At 41.2% G+C, this 14,705-nt stretch overlaps 1 protein-coding gene across 4 annotated transcripts in view; it reads left to right on the plus strand.

Annotated features, from left to right (window-relative positions):
* The window catches only part of LOC307207675 (uncharacterized protein C8orf48), a 391,608-nt gene extending 377,397 nt beyond the window's left edge, over positions 1 to 14,211 (plus strand). For 3 of the 4 annotated variants that reach the window (XM_079961769.1, XM_079961768.1, XM_079961770.1), the window contains 5 exons: positions 2,148 to 2,409; positions 3,433 to 3,558; positions 8,962 to 9,194; positions 10,541 to 10,693; positions 13,479 to 14,211. In XM_079961769.1, coding sequence (XP_079817895.1) covers positions 2,205 to 2,409; positions 3,433 to 3,558; positions 8,962 to 9,194; positions 10,541 to 10,693; positions 13,479 to 13,583 — 822 coding nt within the window. In that variant the 5' untranslated portion in view covers positions 2,148 to 2,204 and the 3' untranslated portion in view covers positions 13,584 to 14,211. The remainder of the gene's footprint in view (positions 1 to 2,147; positions 2,410 to 3,432; positions 3,559 to 8,961; positions 9,195 to 10,540; positions 10,694 to 13,478) is intronic. The other variant, XR_013834761.1, reaches the window with a different exon arrangement.
* The last annotated feature ends 494 nt before the right edge of the window (positions 14,212 to 14,705 follow it).

Consider the following 14,705-nt stretch of genomic DNA (forward strand, 5'->3'; position numbering starts at 1 on the left):
GTCTGATCTTAGTTACAGAAAAAGGAATTGTATTTCCTTGCTAGAGTTAATTGTTTTGCTTGTGGTGGTGGATTTTTTCTTTTCTTTTGATACTGGTCTGTCTCTGTAAAGAAAAAAAGCTTAACAAAATAGAATCTAAAGTACCTGCCAATTTTTCTGGGCTTGTAGGATTTATAAGTACAGTGGTACCTCGGTTTAAGGACAGTCCGGTTTAAGAAAGATTTGGTTTACAAACTCCGCAATACCGGAAATAGTGTCTTGGTTTGAGAACTTTACCTTGGTCTAAGAACGGAATCCGAACGGTGGAAGGGCACCGGCAACGGGAGGCCTCATTAGGAAAAGTGCACCTCGGTTTAAGAATGGTTTTGGTTTAAGAATGGACTTCTGGAACCGATTAAGTTCGTAAACCGAGGTACCACTGTATTAAGCAATACATCTTTTTTAAAGCTGGGGTGGGAAACTGCTCTGAGTGCTCCGTCACTTGAAAATATGTTCAAGTGATACGAAACCTTTTATTATATGCTTCTCTGTTACTCATCCATGTATTTCCAGACCTTATCTGTGACTATTATTATTTTTTATAAAAATAATAGTACTTGCAGCATTAGCCTGTCTAGTGTGGACAAGCAATTCCCTATTGATGTTCCAGGGTTACTGTGTCTTTTAATTAAAAGTTTTATCTAAGTATTGATGTAAAGTTTGCAGAGAAAAAAAACAATCATAGTGAATATCACTTGTATTCGCATGTGTGATATCAATTTCTCACGAGGAGCATGCAGCAGTTTCTCACCCAAAAGACTCACGCTATTGTCACTCACACTGATATCTTCCTAATACAAGGCAGAGGCTCTTTATTTTCACAGGCTTTAAAGCTTTTCAACCTCTTCACATATATGGTTTATTTATGGGGTGCTGCTTTAATAGAGTTACTGTTTTGTGTTTTGCCTATTTTAATGCATTAATTGTTGTATCATGTTTTAAAGATTTTATTGTAAGCTGCCTTGATAATGTATTTGTAGGGCAGAGTATACATCTAAAATGTATTTCACAAGTTTTTAGGATATACATTGGCTGCCATATTGGTTTTGATTCAAAATTATTGAATCTAAATGGCTTGAGACTGGGATACCTGAATTACTGTCATATTCTGTAAGAACCAAATGGCCTTGGTGCCCTAGTTGTGAAATTCAGTGCCAAGCAAATTTTTCTGGTGTCATAATTACATACTGTCTTTTCAGTATCAGGCAAACTTCTTTTTACCTGTGCTTTCAATGCCCAGTACAGTGGTACCTCGGGTTAAGAACTTAATTCGTTCCAGAGGTCCGTTCTTAACCTGAAACTGTTCTTAACCTGAGGTACCACTTTAGCTAATAGGGCCTCCCGCTGCCGCCGCGCCGCCAACATGTGATTTCTGTTCGCATCCTGAAGCAAAGTTCTTAACCCGAGGTACTATTTCTGGGTTAGCAGAGTGTAACCTGAAGCGTCTGTAACCTGAAGCGTCTATAACCTGAGGTACCACTGTAATTTTACGCCTTTTGTTCCTTTTTTGTGCTCTTTTTTTTTTTTTTGGAGGGGAGGGTGGTTATTCACATGTGTTAGGTGCTTTTTTAATAAGCTACATTAAGCCTTGCTTTAAGAGAAATTGGAGTATAACATTTCATAAAACAAATAATGACTGCATTGGGGCACAAGCTTTTGTGTATTAGTAATCCTCAAAAACTTTTAGGTCACAATAAATAGATTGTAGTTCAGTTAGCCTTACTCCCAGGTACACACAGCACTGTAGCCTTAAGTTTGTACCCAGTGTTAGTCATACTGGGAGTAAAACCATTAAAATTAATGAATGTGACTAACAGATCCATTAATTTCAATGGGTCTGCTTTCAGTGTGAATTTGGATGCAGCCATTAGTCTCTAAGATGCCACTTATTATTTTACTTTTTGCTACAACAGACTAACATGGTTATCCTCTTGGATTTTATTCATAAATGTGGGGGTTGTGCAATTAATCACTGGTGGTATTGCTGCATTTCAGACTAATATTCAGAGTTCATTGTTGACTGTTGTGCTGACAGTGTACAGAGTGATATTTTTCTATTAGCTCCCTAGTATTACATCTATAATTAATTTTGCATTGATTATTTTTAGTTGAACATCCTTGTAACTAGCTGGGCAGACAACTCTGGGACTCATGTATCAGAGCAGATGGACCTGAGGAAGCATTGCAGCAGCTCCATCCCAGACTATTCAGAGGACACGTTTACATCTTTCAGTGAAGGAGAGGAGGAAACCTACAGACAATATGAAAATGACCCATTTGAATCTTATTACTCTGGAGAGGAGTCAGAATGCCGTGCTGTGTTGGATCTGTCTGAAAGCATATGGCAATCATCAAGTCAAAATGATGAAGGTGTGTTAGGTTCCCTATGCATTTTTATCAGTTCTTCATTCAATCCTATGATTAGTGGGAGGAGACTTAGATCAGCAAAAATGCAAAGGAAAGCAGAAGGGGGGAAGACAGAGAAAGGGAAACGTCATTTGCAGTGTTCACAGCAGAACACTCAGAATACTGGTTTACCAGGTCAGAATGATATTTTTGCTGAAGACACTTAGCAATACTGTACAGGAAGCATTATGCACCAAGGAGAAAGTGTAGATGTTTAGTGGTGGTGACGGTAGGAAGACCTTCCATCTTCCATATGTCTTGGGTTCACCTGAGTAAGTGCAGGTGATCACTAACTTCCCTTTGCTAGGGTGACAATTGTGGACAGACAAAGCTCTCTGCTAATGTAAGAGAAAGGCAGAGATGTAGGAGGCAACTAATACAGGAAAAGCTGAGGAATCCTGTACCCATTTCAGGTTCTGTACCTGTACACCAGTGATAACTACTTGAGCAAAACAGTGTGGAAGGCTCTACACACATTTTCCTCATACAAGCCTGCTCTTAGTTCATGTTGTACAGCCAGACCATTCAGCCCAGGCTAACAGTGGCTGCATGCCCATGTGTTGCAGCAGCAGGGAAGGGTGGACATGGCAAGAGGTGGTAGCTATTCTGTATAAGCATTAATGTAAAAAGTGGATGACATGCCATCTAAAGTATATTTACGCAGAAGATTAGCCCTAATGAGTTCACCAGCACTCAATTTAAGGAGAGCATAGGATTGCAGCACTACTGTTCATCCTGTGTACATTTAATTGAGCCCAACATCTATTGTGCTTGGAATGAATATGAATATAAGAAGTGTGGGGGCTAACTGGACCTGCACCTGGTTCTGTCAGGTGGCTTTCCTTCTTTGATTCCTGTGATTTCCAGGGCATGTACATTACAGGAAAGTTGCCCCATGTGAAGGCCTGTTTATTCCTCCTTTGCGTGTGTGCATGTTTTACTCTGTTCCAACACTGTCCTCCTAAATACATTGCCTTTCCCACCCAGATCAAAAATCAGAAGTTTTGGAATCTGCAGTTGTAAGAGAATATTTAACTAGAAAATGGATCAGTCTTCTGAAAGAAAACAAAGCTAGCACTCGGCTAGCTAAACCTGCCATTGAACCAATTAACAGTGAGTCAGTTTTTAGATGTGACTTGTAAATCAATAAATTCAATCATTTATTCATTCATTCATGTAGTCCATTTGACTGTTGGACAGTTTGTAGTCACTTCCAGTCTTCTTCTTCTTCCCTGCAAAGGATTTGAACATCATTTCTAAGTGAGGCCACTACTGCAACTCAATGAAGCTTGCAGGGGCTTCCTTCTTTCCCCTGATAAGCATCCTCTTTCTGCTTTTCAAATTCCCTAGCTTCAGTTCTTTGAAATAATTTGTGGGCTTGGTGTCTTTTGGGCAAGGGGGAGGGAGTGAATCTGCCCAGTAGATTGTGACTCACCTCCACCACCATTATTCCTAATCTGTCCTTCACCCTAAGGTTCTAGGGTACATTACAACACACTAGTAAAAACCATGTCGGAGTGAGTTCTGGAAGACCTGCTCCCTGCCTTGCAAGTCTCCTCCATCTGGCCTGGGAGGTAGGGGCCCTGACTGACAAAAGCTGAGGCTTTTGGGCTGGGATATTGTTTAGTGGTTTTTGTTGGGGGGAGGTGTCACTGTGAGTTTTTTGTATGTTTATATTAGATACTGTGATTTATTTGGAAATGGTTCAGTTTGGTTGTGTATTTTCAAATATGTTAGGTATTGTTTAACTATTTTTGTTATGTTGTAGTTAGGTATTTTTTCATGTCTTGAGCATGGTTTGAACTGTGCAAAGGTGTCATACAAAGATATAAAAACAGATTAAAGCAAGTTACAGTCATAGAAATTGTTTACTCAGAGGTCTCAGGCAAATGTCCAACAACCAGAGATGCTTAAAAAAAATTAATTGGAATTGCCAGGGAATGAAGTTGGAACATAGGCACACACAGTGCATGCCTGTCTTGCCCTTATTGGCTTTTTCGTCTTTTGGCCCTTATCTCAGCTGCTTTGTGAGGAGGCCTTTGTGTGATACAGTGTGACCATTTTAGCTGTTTTAATTCTTGGAAGTTTTTGCATTTTTATTTCGTCATAGCATTTGGGTGCTTCCCAAGTTTAAGTGTGTGCATTTGAAGCAATGATTCAAGCGAATAAGTTGATGCAAATGCAGCTAGTAGGTCAAGGGTGGGGAACCTCTGGCCAAGCCATGCCTGCTGGCCTTTCACTTGACATCATATATTACTTAAGGTAGGGCAGATAAGGACATGGCTGGGCCAAAGTGGGTTTGCATGGGCAAAAAACAGCTCACATGCAGTGTTGTAGCTAGTTGCTCGGTTACCTAGGGCGGTGCGTGTGGGCAGACACAAGCCCCATGCTGCTGTTTTGGGCAGCACACAGCCTGCAGGCGCCCGAACCACCGCATCACTCCCAGAAGAGACAAGTGGCTCGGGCAGGCCTCGTGGTAAGTGCCGCCCCTCACACTGTGGTGCCCAGTGTGCCCTGCTCCCACACACCCCTAGCTACGCCTCTGCTCACATGTCATCATTGTACTCCATCTGACTGCCAAACCTAATAATAATAATAATAATAATAATAATAATAATAATAATAATAATTTATATGCTACCTGTTTGATTGGGTTGCCCCAGCCACTATATGTGGCTTCCATCAAATTAAGGCATCAAACACAGCAAAACATCAAACATTAAAAACTTCCCTATACAGGGCTGCCTTCAGATATCTTCTAAAAGTCAGATAGTTGTTTATTTCTTTGACATCTGCTGGGGGGACATTCCATAGGGCTGGAGCCACTGCTGAGAAGGCCCTCTGCCTGGTTCCCTGTAACTTGACTTCTCGCAGAGAAAGAACCGCCAGAAGGTCTTTGGAGCTGGACCTCAGTGTCCATGCTGAACTATCTATGGGGGTGGAGACGCTCCTTCAGGCATGCAGAGCTCAAGCCATTCAGGGCTTTAAAGTTCAGCACCAACACTTTGAATTGTGCTTGGAAATGTACTGGGAGCCAATGTAGATATTTTTGGACTGGGATTATATGGTCCTGGCAACTGTTCCCAGACACCAGTCTGGCAGCCTCACAGAGGATTGAGGAGATAAAAATCAAAATCCAGTTCCACACCCCTGTGCTAGATGATTGACTGGAACTAGCTGCATGGAATGTGTCTTGTTGGTGGTGGACATATTTCCAGTGGCTTATTGTATATTTATTAGGGTTGCCATATGTCCGGAATTTCCTGGTTATAGCTGGTATTCAGCCCTCATAAACAGCGTCCGGGTGGAAATTGCTAAAATGTCCAGGAACATCTGGACATAAGGGAGTCCATGTTGGAAGTGTAGATTTTGGCGAATTTCATTTTTTAAAAAATAGCTCAACCCCCCCCCCCCATTTTTGAGATTTTGCAGAAAAAGTTCAACAGCTTTGGGCAAAACTAAAAATGACTTTGCCCATCCAAAAAGAAAGCTAAACAATTTTGTGTTGTGTCCAGATTTTCACTTTTTGAAATATGGCAACCCCATATTTATGGGTACATAAATCTTGATTTTAACTGTTAAAGCCTCTATAGAAAGCTTTGACAACATGCACCAACCTACAGAATTCTACCTTCAAAAGTGTTAGCATAGGTTCCTTGGCTTGGCTTTCTGATCTTCTAGCAAAAACTCTATTAAATTGTGTTATGTTTGGGTCAACCAATATAGTCTTAAACACACCAGTAGCATCTTGAGAATGCTCCTTTGAAGACAGAACAGTAACAGAACAGTGAAATAACTGCATATGCTTTTATATTCTAAAGCCCCAAAATGCATCCCTGGGTTTTAATAAATGCTGGAATCTACAGCCACAAGAGCCTCTTACAATTTGTTTTATCCACTTGGAATTGGTAGGGACAGCTTCTTAATCGTTTTTATGCATAATTGAAGATTAGCTGCAGGATAATTAAGGCCTACTCACTAAGCCCAGGAAAACATAGCAAAGATTATGGGATAATACATACAGTGACTTGCGATCTCGATCACACGCTGTCTGTACAGTGGTACCTCGGGTTAAGTACTTAATTCGTTCCGGAGGTCCATTCTTAACCTGATACTGTTCTTAACCTGAAGCACCACTTTAGCTAATGGGGCCTCCTGCTGCTGTTGCGCCGCCAGAGCATGATTTCTGTTCTCCTCCTGAAGCAAAGTTAACCCGAGGTACCACTGTACAAGGAATGTGAAATACAATAAACACAGGCTGGCTTATTTGTAAATCCCATTCAATTCAGTGGTCTTGTACCAGATCATTACTTGGATAAGGTCTATAGCTTTCTTTTTAATTCCATTTTTCAAATGACCCTCTGGGCCCTCTCCTGGCACCAGCTGTTCACTGGGAAGGGAGGGGAAACCATTTTTGCAGAATTATCTTCCTTGCAAATACAGGTAGCCGTTTACACAGAGGTTACTTTCAAAGGCACCATGTGCTGGGGAAATAATGTATACCGTATTTTTCGCCCTATAGGATCCACTTTTTCCCCTCCAAAAATGAAGGGGAAATCTGTGTGCGTCCTATGGGGTGAATGCAGGCTTTCGCTGAAGCTTGGAGAGCTTCAGGAAGCTATCAGCAAGCTTGGGGACCCCGCGGGAGTTCCCACAAGGCTCCCTAGGCTGCAGATAGCAGCCTGCTGCCCGGAGCACGGGGTGCGCTGAAGCAGAGCACCCCGCGCTTCGGGCAGATATCCTTTTCTCCTCTAAAAAATATGGTAGGTGCATTTTTAAAAGCTCAGGCTTCCCCCGCCCCAGCCCTGCGGCTGGGGGGGATTTTTTCCCCCTTTATTTCCCCCCAAAAAAACTAGGTGCATCCTATGGGCCGGTGCGTCCTATAGGGCAAAAAATACGGTAATTGAAACCCATTGAAAAAGGCTGCAAACACCCCACTCTGCCCCCATATTGAATGTGCGTACACGGGGGGGGGGGCTGCTTGTATGCATAAAATAGTCTCTGCAGCTTGCAATTGCAGCCATATAATATCTGGGATGCAGTTGAATTTTGTAGTTTGATGCTTTAAGTATCTGTTACACAGGGTTTGCTGTTCAGTAGTTATTAGACATTATTTGCATTCTTCTGCTGAGATTGTGGAGTTCTTTTTTGCCTTTTGCACAGTTGTTGCAGGTAAAAGAGAGTGTTGGAGAGTTTTGGTTTCTTTTTTTTACAAACTTTGTAAAAAGTCTGCGAAATAAATGACAGATGAAACGTCAGCATTTTCATAGAACTGTAGAGTTGGAAGGGACCTTGAGGGTCATCTAGTCCAACCCCTCAATGCAGGAATCTCATTTAAAAACAAACCAACCAGAAAAGCACTAGCATTGTATATGAATATAATTTATTTAAGGTTGACCAATGAAAATAAAATTTTAAAGAATCTAACATACATAGGATCTTTATAAGATAAAAAGAAATCAGAAAGCAATTACAACCTTCTAAGAGAAATTGCAGCGTTTAGAAATTCTGCAACTTGCTTTGTAAAACAGCAACAACAATAATTAGAGGACCACCACCCCCGCCAAACAATCAGCTGAGACTTAAAATCATCCTAGACATTATCTTGCCCACCATAAAGAATACAATGACTACATATAAACAAAGCATGAGGCACTACTCCACCTCTTCTTTATTACAAAGAAACTATCTGCTATTTACAGAAGCTTCTTACAGCTACCCTCTAAACACATTGAGGATAAGGTATTAAAGTTTGTTATATATAAAAAAGTTTTCCTATATTTCAGAACAGATACCCAGTTCGAAAAAGGTGCCCCATTCTCATAAATAGAGGCAGGTAAACCCTGCACCCAGGGCTTGGACTGCCAAACTTGTCAGCAGTGCACCTGTGGAGCTACAGGTCCCCAGCTGAGCACAGCTTGCAAAAGCCCACATCCCACTGGTGGTCTGTTCAGGAAGGGGAGAAAGAAGCCCTCTCTCATCTGTCATCCATGGATGAGCTATTTTGGTTATTATCTATATGCATCCAAAGCCCCAGCTGTTTAACACATAATCTGTTGGATTAGAGCCTAATAGCTGCCTAGAATTATTTTCTGAATATTTTTTCATGTATTTTCATCATGTACATTGTAATTTCTGATTTAAAAGGAGTCAAATTAAGCAATTATCTGAAACTGTTTTCATTAATGTCTGCATTGAGGGTAATTCTTGTGTCACTTTTATTTACCACATTTCTATTTTCTTTTAATTACCACAAATTCTGCTGTAATATCAAGCATCTAATTATTCTTTTGAAACACATGCTTTCCCCTTTGTTCTAGGGCTATTTATTTTCAGTTGTTTTCATGGAGAGGCTTGTAGTCTGCATAGAGCGTATTGTACACTCCGAGTTGTGGGAATACTAATTCCTGATGACAGGTTGCACAGATGGGAGTTGGAGGAGTCTTTTCCTGCCTCTTCAAGTAGTCATATTTATATGTATGTATTTTTTTTTTTTTGCTGGTGCAATATTGACAGAAATTATTGAGGTATCTGAGGAAGAACTGAGTGCTCTACAATCCTTTTGTGCCATCAAAATAAATCAGCTCCATCATATGCCAAGCCCAATGCCATTGAAGAGGAGCAAGCGTAATGAACAGAGGCATGGATTCACTTCAGAGAAGCCGTTGACATTTGATTTGAATTGCACAGTCCCTGATCAACTACTGAACAGACTCCGTCTGAAAAATATCAGGGAGATACTGAAACAGGTACTAAAAGAAGGAATGGATCTGTCTTTAGTTCCAGGGAATGTTCCTGGCAAATGTTGATTATCTTTGCTAATACAGATATTGAGACTTGACTGGTACTGATCCTTTTATGTATATTATTGTCATTAAATGACAAAGTTCTTTTCGTAACACTGAAACTAAAACATGAGGTTGGGCTTGTTTTTTCCTTGCATTACTAATTCAATCCATATTTCAACCAAACTATTTTTGTTTACCATCACATGATCTCACAAAACACATTAATGTTTACATAAGTGCAACTCAGCTCTCTTAAAGTTTTTTTAACGTTCATGGTATTGGGAGTTTGTTTGTTTTTTTAAAATAAGGCAAAGCAAATTTGTGTTGTGATTAATGTAATTAACTCAAGTTCTTTAGTGCCTTTTTTTGTTTCAGACTACTCTTGAGTATGAGCAGGGGTACTCTGTGATGTCATGATTCCAAAAAGATGGTGATGGTGGTGCAAAAATCGCTCGTTCCAAGTCTTGCTCATGCAATTTTGTGTGAAAGATTAAATGCCCCAAAAGCACTATAAGAATGTGTCCTTAAAAGAGGACTTGTACCCATATCAGCAAAACCCAAGCCCAATTCTCTGTTTGATTGGGAAGCCAAATGCAGTTATGAGTTTTAGGGATGCCCTTGAAGGATGTTCTGTCTTCTGGCCACATCCTCTGTTCTTCAAAGAGGCCTCCTTTTCACAGGGATGTGGTGGGATAGATGAGATGTGTAAAACACAGTGTTACCCAGTAAATACGCATTAGCAGCTCTGTGGTATTTGATATGTGCTTGTCTTATGCAGGAATTTGATATGTGATTGTCTTATGCAGGAATCTTATGTGTAGGTCTTATGTGTTCATATGGAGGACTTTGGTAAAATAAGCCTAACTTGCTTATTCTTGGTCTAGTAGTGATCCTACAGCATGTGTAGGATCAGAAACTTAATAAGTGTTTCAGGAATTCTTTACAGTGGATCCCTTTTTAAAAAAAGTTAGTCTTTTTGATACCTTTCGGTGGCCAAAAGTTTTGGGCATGTTTGCTTACTACAGGAAAAGATGGGTACATACCAGCCATTAAAATACAATAGCTTCAAAAGAATAAGACCAGCCTTAAGTGAAACAGAGGTAGTCTGACTACATGGGGTATTACATGGGGAAAAACAAATGTAATTTAATTTAAAAAGTAACTTGGACATGGTTATTGATCTCATTCTGTGGGGAAAGTTTTTTCATTAAGTAGTTTGCATTACCTTGGAGAGCATGGCATGTATAAAAGTTAGACATAGACAGTATTTTAATGATTTTAATAGCTATTTCTTACTTTGCTCTCAGGTAGCAGACACTGAAATGCATCAACCTTCACAATGTGCCCATTGCACCAAGAAAAGAGCAGAGCTGGCTGATGATGCTTTTCTCCGACGATGGAAGGCCTTGATGGAAGAGGTTCTACTTAAAGAGAAGTTGGAAGACTACATATATACCAAAGTAAGTCAGGATTTAGGTGGAGAGAGAGGCATTTTAACAGCCTAACAAATAAATATAGATGAATTAGATTCCTGCATCTCAGGGGGCTTAACTAGATGATCCTCAGGTGCCTCCCAACTCTACAACTCTATGATTCTATGAGTATACTTATTTACAAAACTTTGGATTGCCCCAGGTGTCCATGCAAACCTTTTTTTTAAGTAGTTTATGGCAGACAAAGCAGAATAAAAAGAAAGCAGCTCCCTTCCACTTTGCAAAGCTTTCCTGTTTAATTCTTGTTAGGTGGTCCTTGTTCCTGTCAGTTGCATGCAGTTGCTCTCTCTTTCTGTTTTCCTCTTTTGCAGCATGTGGAAGATTGACACTTTACTTTATTGCACAAACTTCATGAACAAAACATCCCCCTTGTTTCCTCTCTGCTTGCAAGTTTTGTTCAGGACTCGGAAAAACTGGCTTTTTTGTTTTTTTATCTTGCTGAAAAGGTTGTGCAATTTCCCCATTTGCAAATTCCCAATTGCACTGCTGTACTTACCAATTCTACGAGGGACGTGGCTGGCGCTGTGGGTTAAACAACAGAGCCTAGGACTCAGAAGGTCGGCCGTTCGAATCCCCACGACGGGGTGAGCTCCCGTTGCTTGGTCCCTGCTCCTGCCAACCTAGCAGTTCAAAAGCACGTCAAAGTGCAAGTAGATAAATAGGTACCGCTCCGGTGGGAAGGTAAACGGCATTTCCGTGCGCTGCTCTGGTTCGCCAGAAGCGGCTTAGTCATGCTGGCCACATGACCCGGAAGCTGTACGCCGGCTCCCTCGGCCAATAAAGCAAGATGAGCACTGCAACCCCAGAGCCGGTCACGACTGGACCTAATGGTCAGGGGTCCCTTTACATTTACTTTACTTACCAAGTCTAGCCTGTATTGATAGCTTTAGGGCAGCCTTCCTGAACGTGGTGCCCTCCAGGACTGCAGCTCTCATCACCTGACCCAGGACAGCTGAGCAGGAGACTAATCAGAGTTGTAGCCCAAAATAGCTGAAGGGCACCAGGTTAGAGAAGACTTCTCTAAACATTTCCTGGGATGCTCCAGCCAGTTCCTTCTCTGTGATCCAAGCCCCTGTTTGGGAACCGATTTAACTATTCTATTTCCAAATAGCATTGCTTTTATTTCCATTTCTTTTTTTCCCTAACCCCCAGTTGCAGATGGGGGAAATCATGATCAGAAGTGCAGGGAAGGGAGTGTTTAACCATTTCCCCAACACAACCATCCTACTGAAAATTCTACTGCAATCAGTGCAGTAGCATTCTGCAAGATATAAATGGAGAACACAAGAAGAACTCAATTACGGTTACTATGGGCACAGTCTATGAACAAATGAACCTGGCATGCAGCAAGTCTGCCTACTTGAGCCTGTTTCTGTCCTCATACTAGCAGCGGTACTTCCAGGTTCTAGGCAGAGGGGCTTTTCTAGCCCTGTTACTGAGAATAACTTTTAATGGAAGGCACCAGGGTTTGGACCTGGGACCCTCTGCATGTTCTCTTCCACTAAGCCTTGCTGTCTCCTTGGTACAGGGATTTTGTTGATAGAATTTTTGTTTGTTCATGCATTTCCCCGCTGTGTTTTCTTGCTGATGCTCAAAATGTATGTCACTGTCCTGGATAATAACCTGTATTTGCTTAATCAGTTTTATATTGCTTTCACAATATATCCAGAGTGCTCAGGGTAGGGAATAGCAGTCATACATTTAATGGAAGAGTGGGTGTTCAATAGAACTCACTGTGCTGAATGTTGTGTCTGGTATCTTATTCATGGCACATGAACAGTACATGAATTATTCACGGTACATGAATGTTACATGATAGTAATAATATAAAATACTTTCAGTATTCAAAGCATTTTGTGTACATTATCTAGTTGCTGTATTTAAGGCAACCCTGTTAAGTCAGTTTTATTGGTTTGTTTATTTATTTGTTTAGGAGTATTTGTACCCCGCCTACTAACCAAAGTTCTCAAGGCAACTTATAGTATATATTCAAATAATTAAAATAGATGGTGATGCAGAAGTCACTACAGTAGAGCAAAGTTTGTCAATCCCCACTGCTGCTCTTCTCCAGCATTCCAGCAAATGCCATTCAGCAGCTGAACCTTCTTGCTGTTGAAGAGGCTAAATGTCAGTCACATACAGGCCAGGATGTCCTCACTGGGTGGCTGCTACTGATGTCTCTCCCAGCCCCGGCCCTGGGTGCCTCCCTCCCAGTTCTCAGCTAGAAGGTCAAGCAGTCTTTAATTCAGTCCATGTCTCTTTTGGTCTAGGGGTTTCAGGACAACACTTGAAGGGGTTCCCTTCATGGGGCTTGTGGCGGCCTTCTTGGGAGCCTTGGTCCCATGTTGCAGATGGGATGGGCACTGAAGCTGTGAGCTCATGGAAGAGCAGGGTTGGTGAACGAGTTACCCTCTAGGAGTTATTTGACTTCAACTCCCATCAGCTCCAGCCAGCATGGCTCAGTGGTCAGAGATGATGGGAGTTGTAGTCCAGCAACATCTGGAGGGCCACATGTTCCCCATCCCTGTGATAGAGACAAGATTCAAACCACAGACTTCTGGATTCATAGCTTAGTTTCCTAGTCATTATGCTGCAAAGATGAATAGAATTTCATTTGTTCTTCCATACTCTGGAATTAAGGCATATGCATGGAAATTGCAGCTATAGCGAACATTACTACATTAATAAAAAGTAATGGCAAGAAGCTTTTGTCCGAAGGAAAACCTCTCATCACATCTTTCTCTCCTTCTAGGATTCTCTCACCCTCATTGGAGAAATACACAGATGTCTTCCGAAGCTGTCTGAGGATCCCAGGAACATATGGCAGGAACTGAATGAGAGAGGTCTGAAAGTATAACACCTAGATGGGTTAGAACATTGATCAAATCTGCACAAACTGAGCTATGCAGGATATATTGGACAAACTATTTTCTGGACAGATATGCCCCTTGCAATTGATTTGGTTTCTGGGGTCCAACTCTGCATCCTGTCCCAGAGTCAACAGAGCAATATGCTGCCATCTAACTAAATATTTTTTTCAGATTGTAAAAGGTAGTTTATTCTCATTATCATTCTGATAAGCCATAAGTATGGTTTTGGTGAGTTTCCTTTCATGATTTGGGAGCTGTGCACAGTTGCTTCTACCTGTAAGGAAAACAAATGGCTTTTTTAAGGCAGAGAGATATATAAGGAAGATTAGATTTCAACTCAGTCTGTGTCTGCTGCCACTGCTTAAATTGAAAGCTGGAGCCCCAGGTAGAAGGAGAAACAGTGGAGCAAGAGGAAAGTTCCAAAGGAAGAGCAGAAGAGGTTAAATGGAGTGGGTTTTCTCTATCTTTCTGAAAACACTAACAATATGAACTGGAATTAATCCATTACCCCGAGGATTCCAAGACAAGAAACAGAGATATTAAAAAAGTAATGTTAGTTTGTTGAACAAAGTAGTTGACAAAACTCAAATAAAACGTTCAAATGCTATTCTTACATTTGCTTTGTTCAATGTTAATTGTTTTTTCCTGTTGTGAAATGTGCAGGGAATATGATTGAAGGGCAGAATAATAACATAATAATTGTCTCTCGAGACAGATGGATGCCAACCAAGTCCAAAGAAAAGAGGTGTATCTGTCTCTACAAGGGATAAAAGCTCTGAGGTGTGTAGCAAAATCAGAATGCCTGCTGCTGCTGGATACACTTATCCACATATTGTATGTATGAGACCAATCATGGGTGGACCTGGACTAAGACAAATAAGTGTACCACCAGGGAATGGGTTTGGGAGAATGTGAGGCTAATGTCCAATATCAAGACGAAGGTCTACCAGGCTTGCGTGTTGAACATGCTGGTGTATGGAAGTGAGTTGTGGGCAACTTATACCCACCAGGAGTGATGCCTCAAAGCCTTCCATATGCACTGCGTCAGGAAGATTTTGGGCATCACAAGGAAAGACAGGGTTTCAAACAAGGATGTGCTCTCCCAAGCC

Source organism: Podarcis cretensis (genome assembly GCF_951804945.1).
Source record: "Podarcis cretensis genome assembly, chromosome: Z".
Lineage (NCBI taxonomy): Eukaryota > Metazoa > Chordata > Lepidosauria > Squamata > Lacertidae > Podarcis > Podarcis cretensis.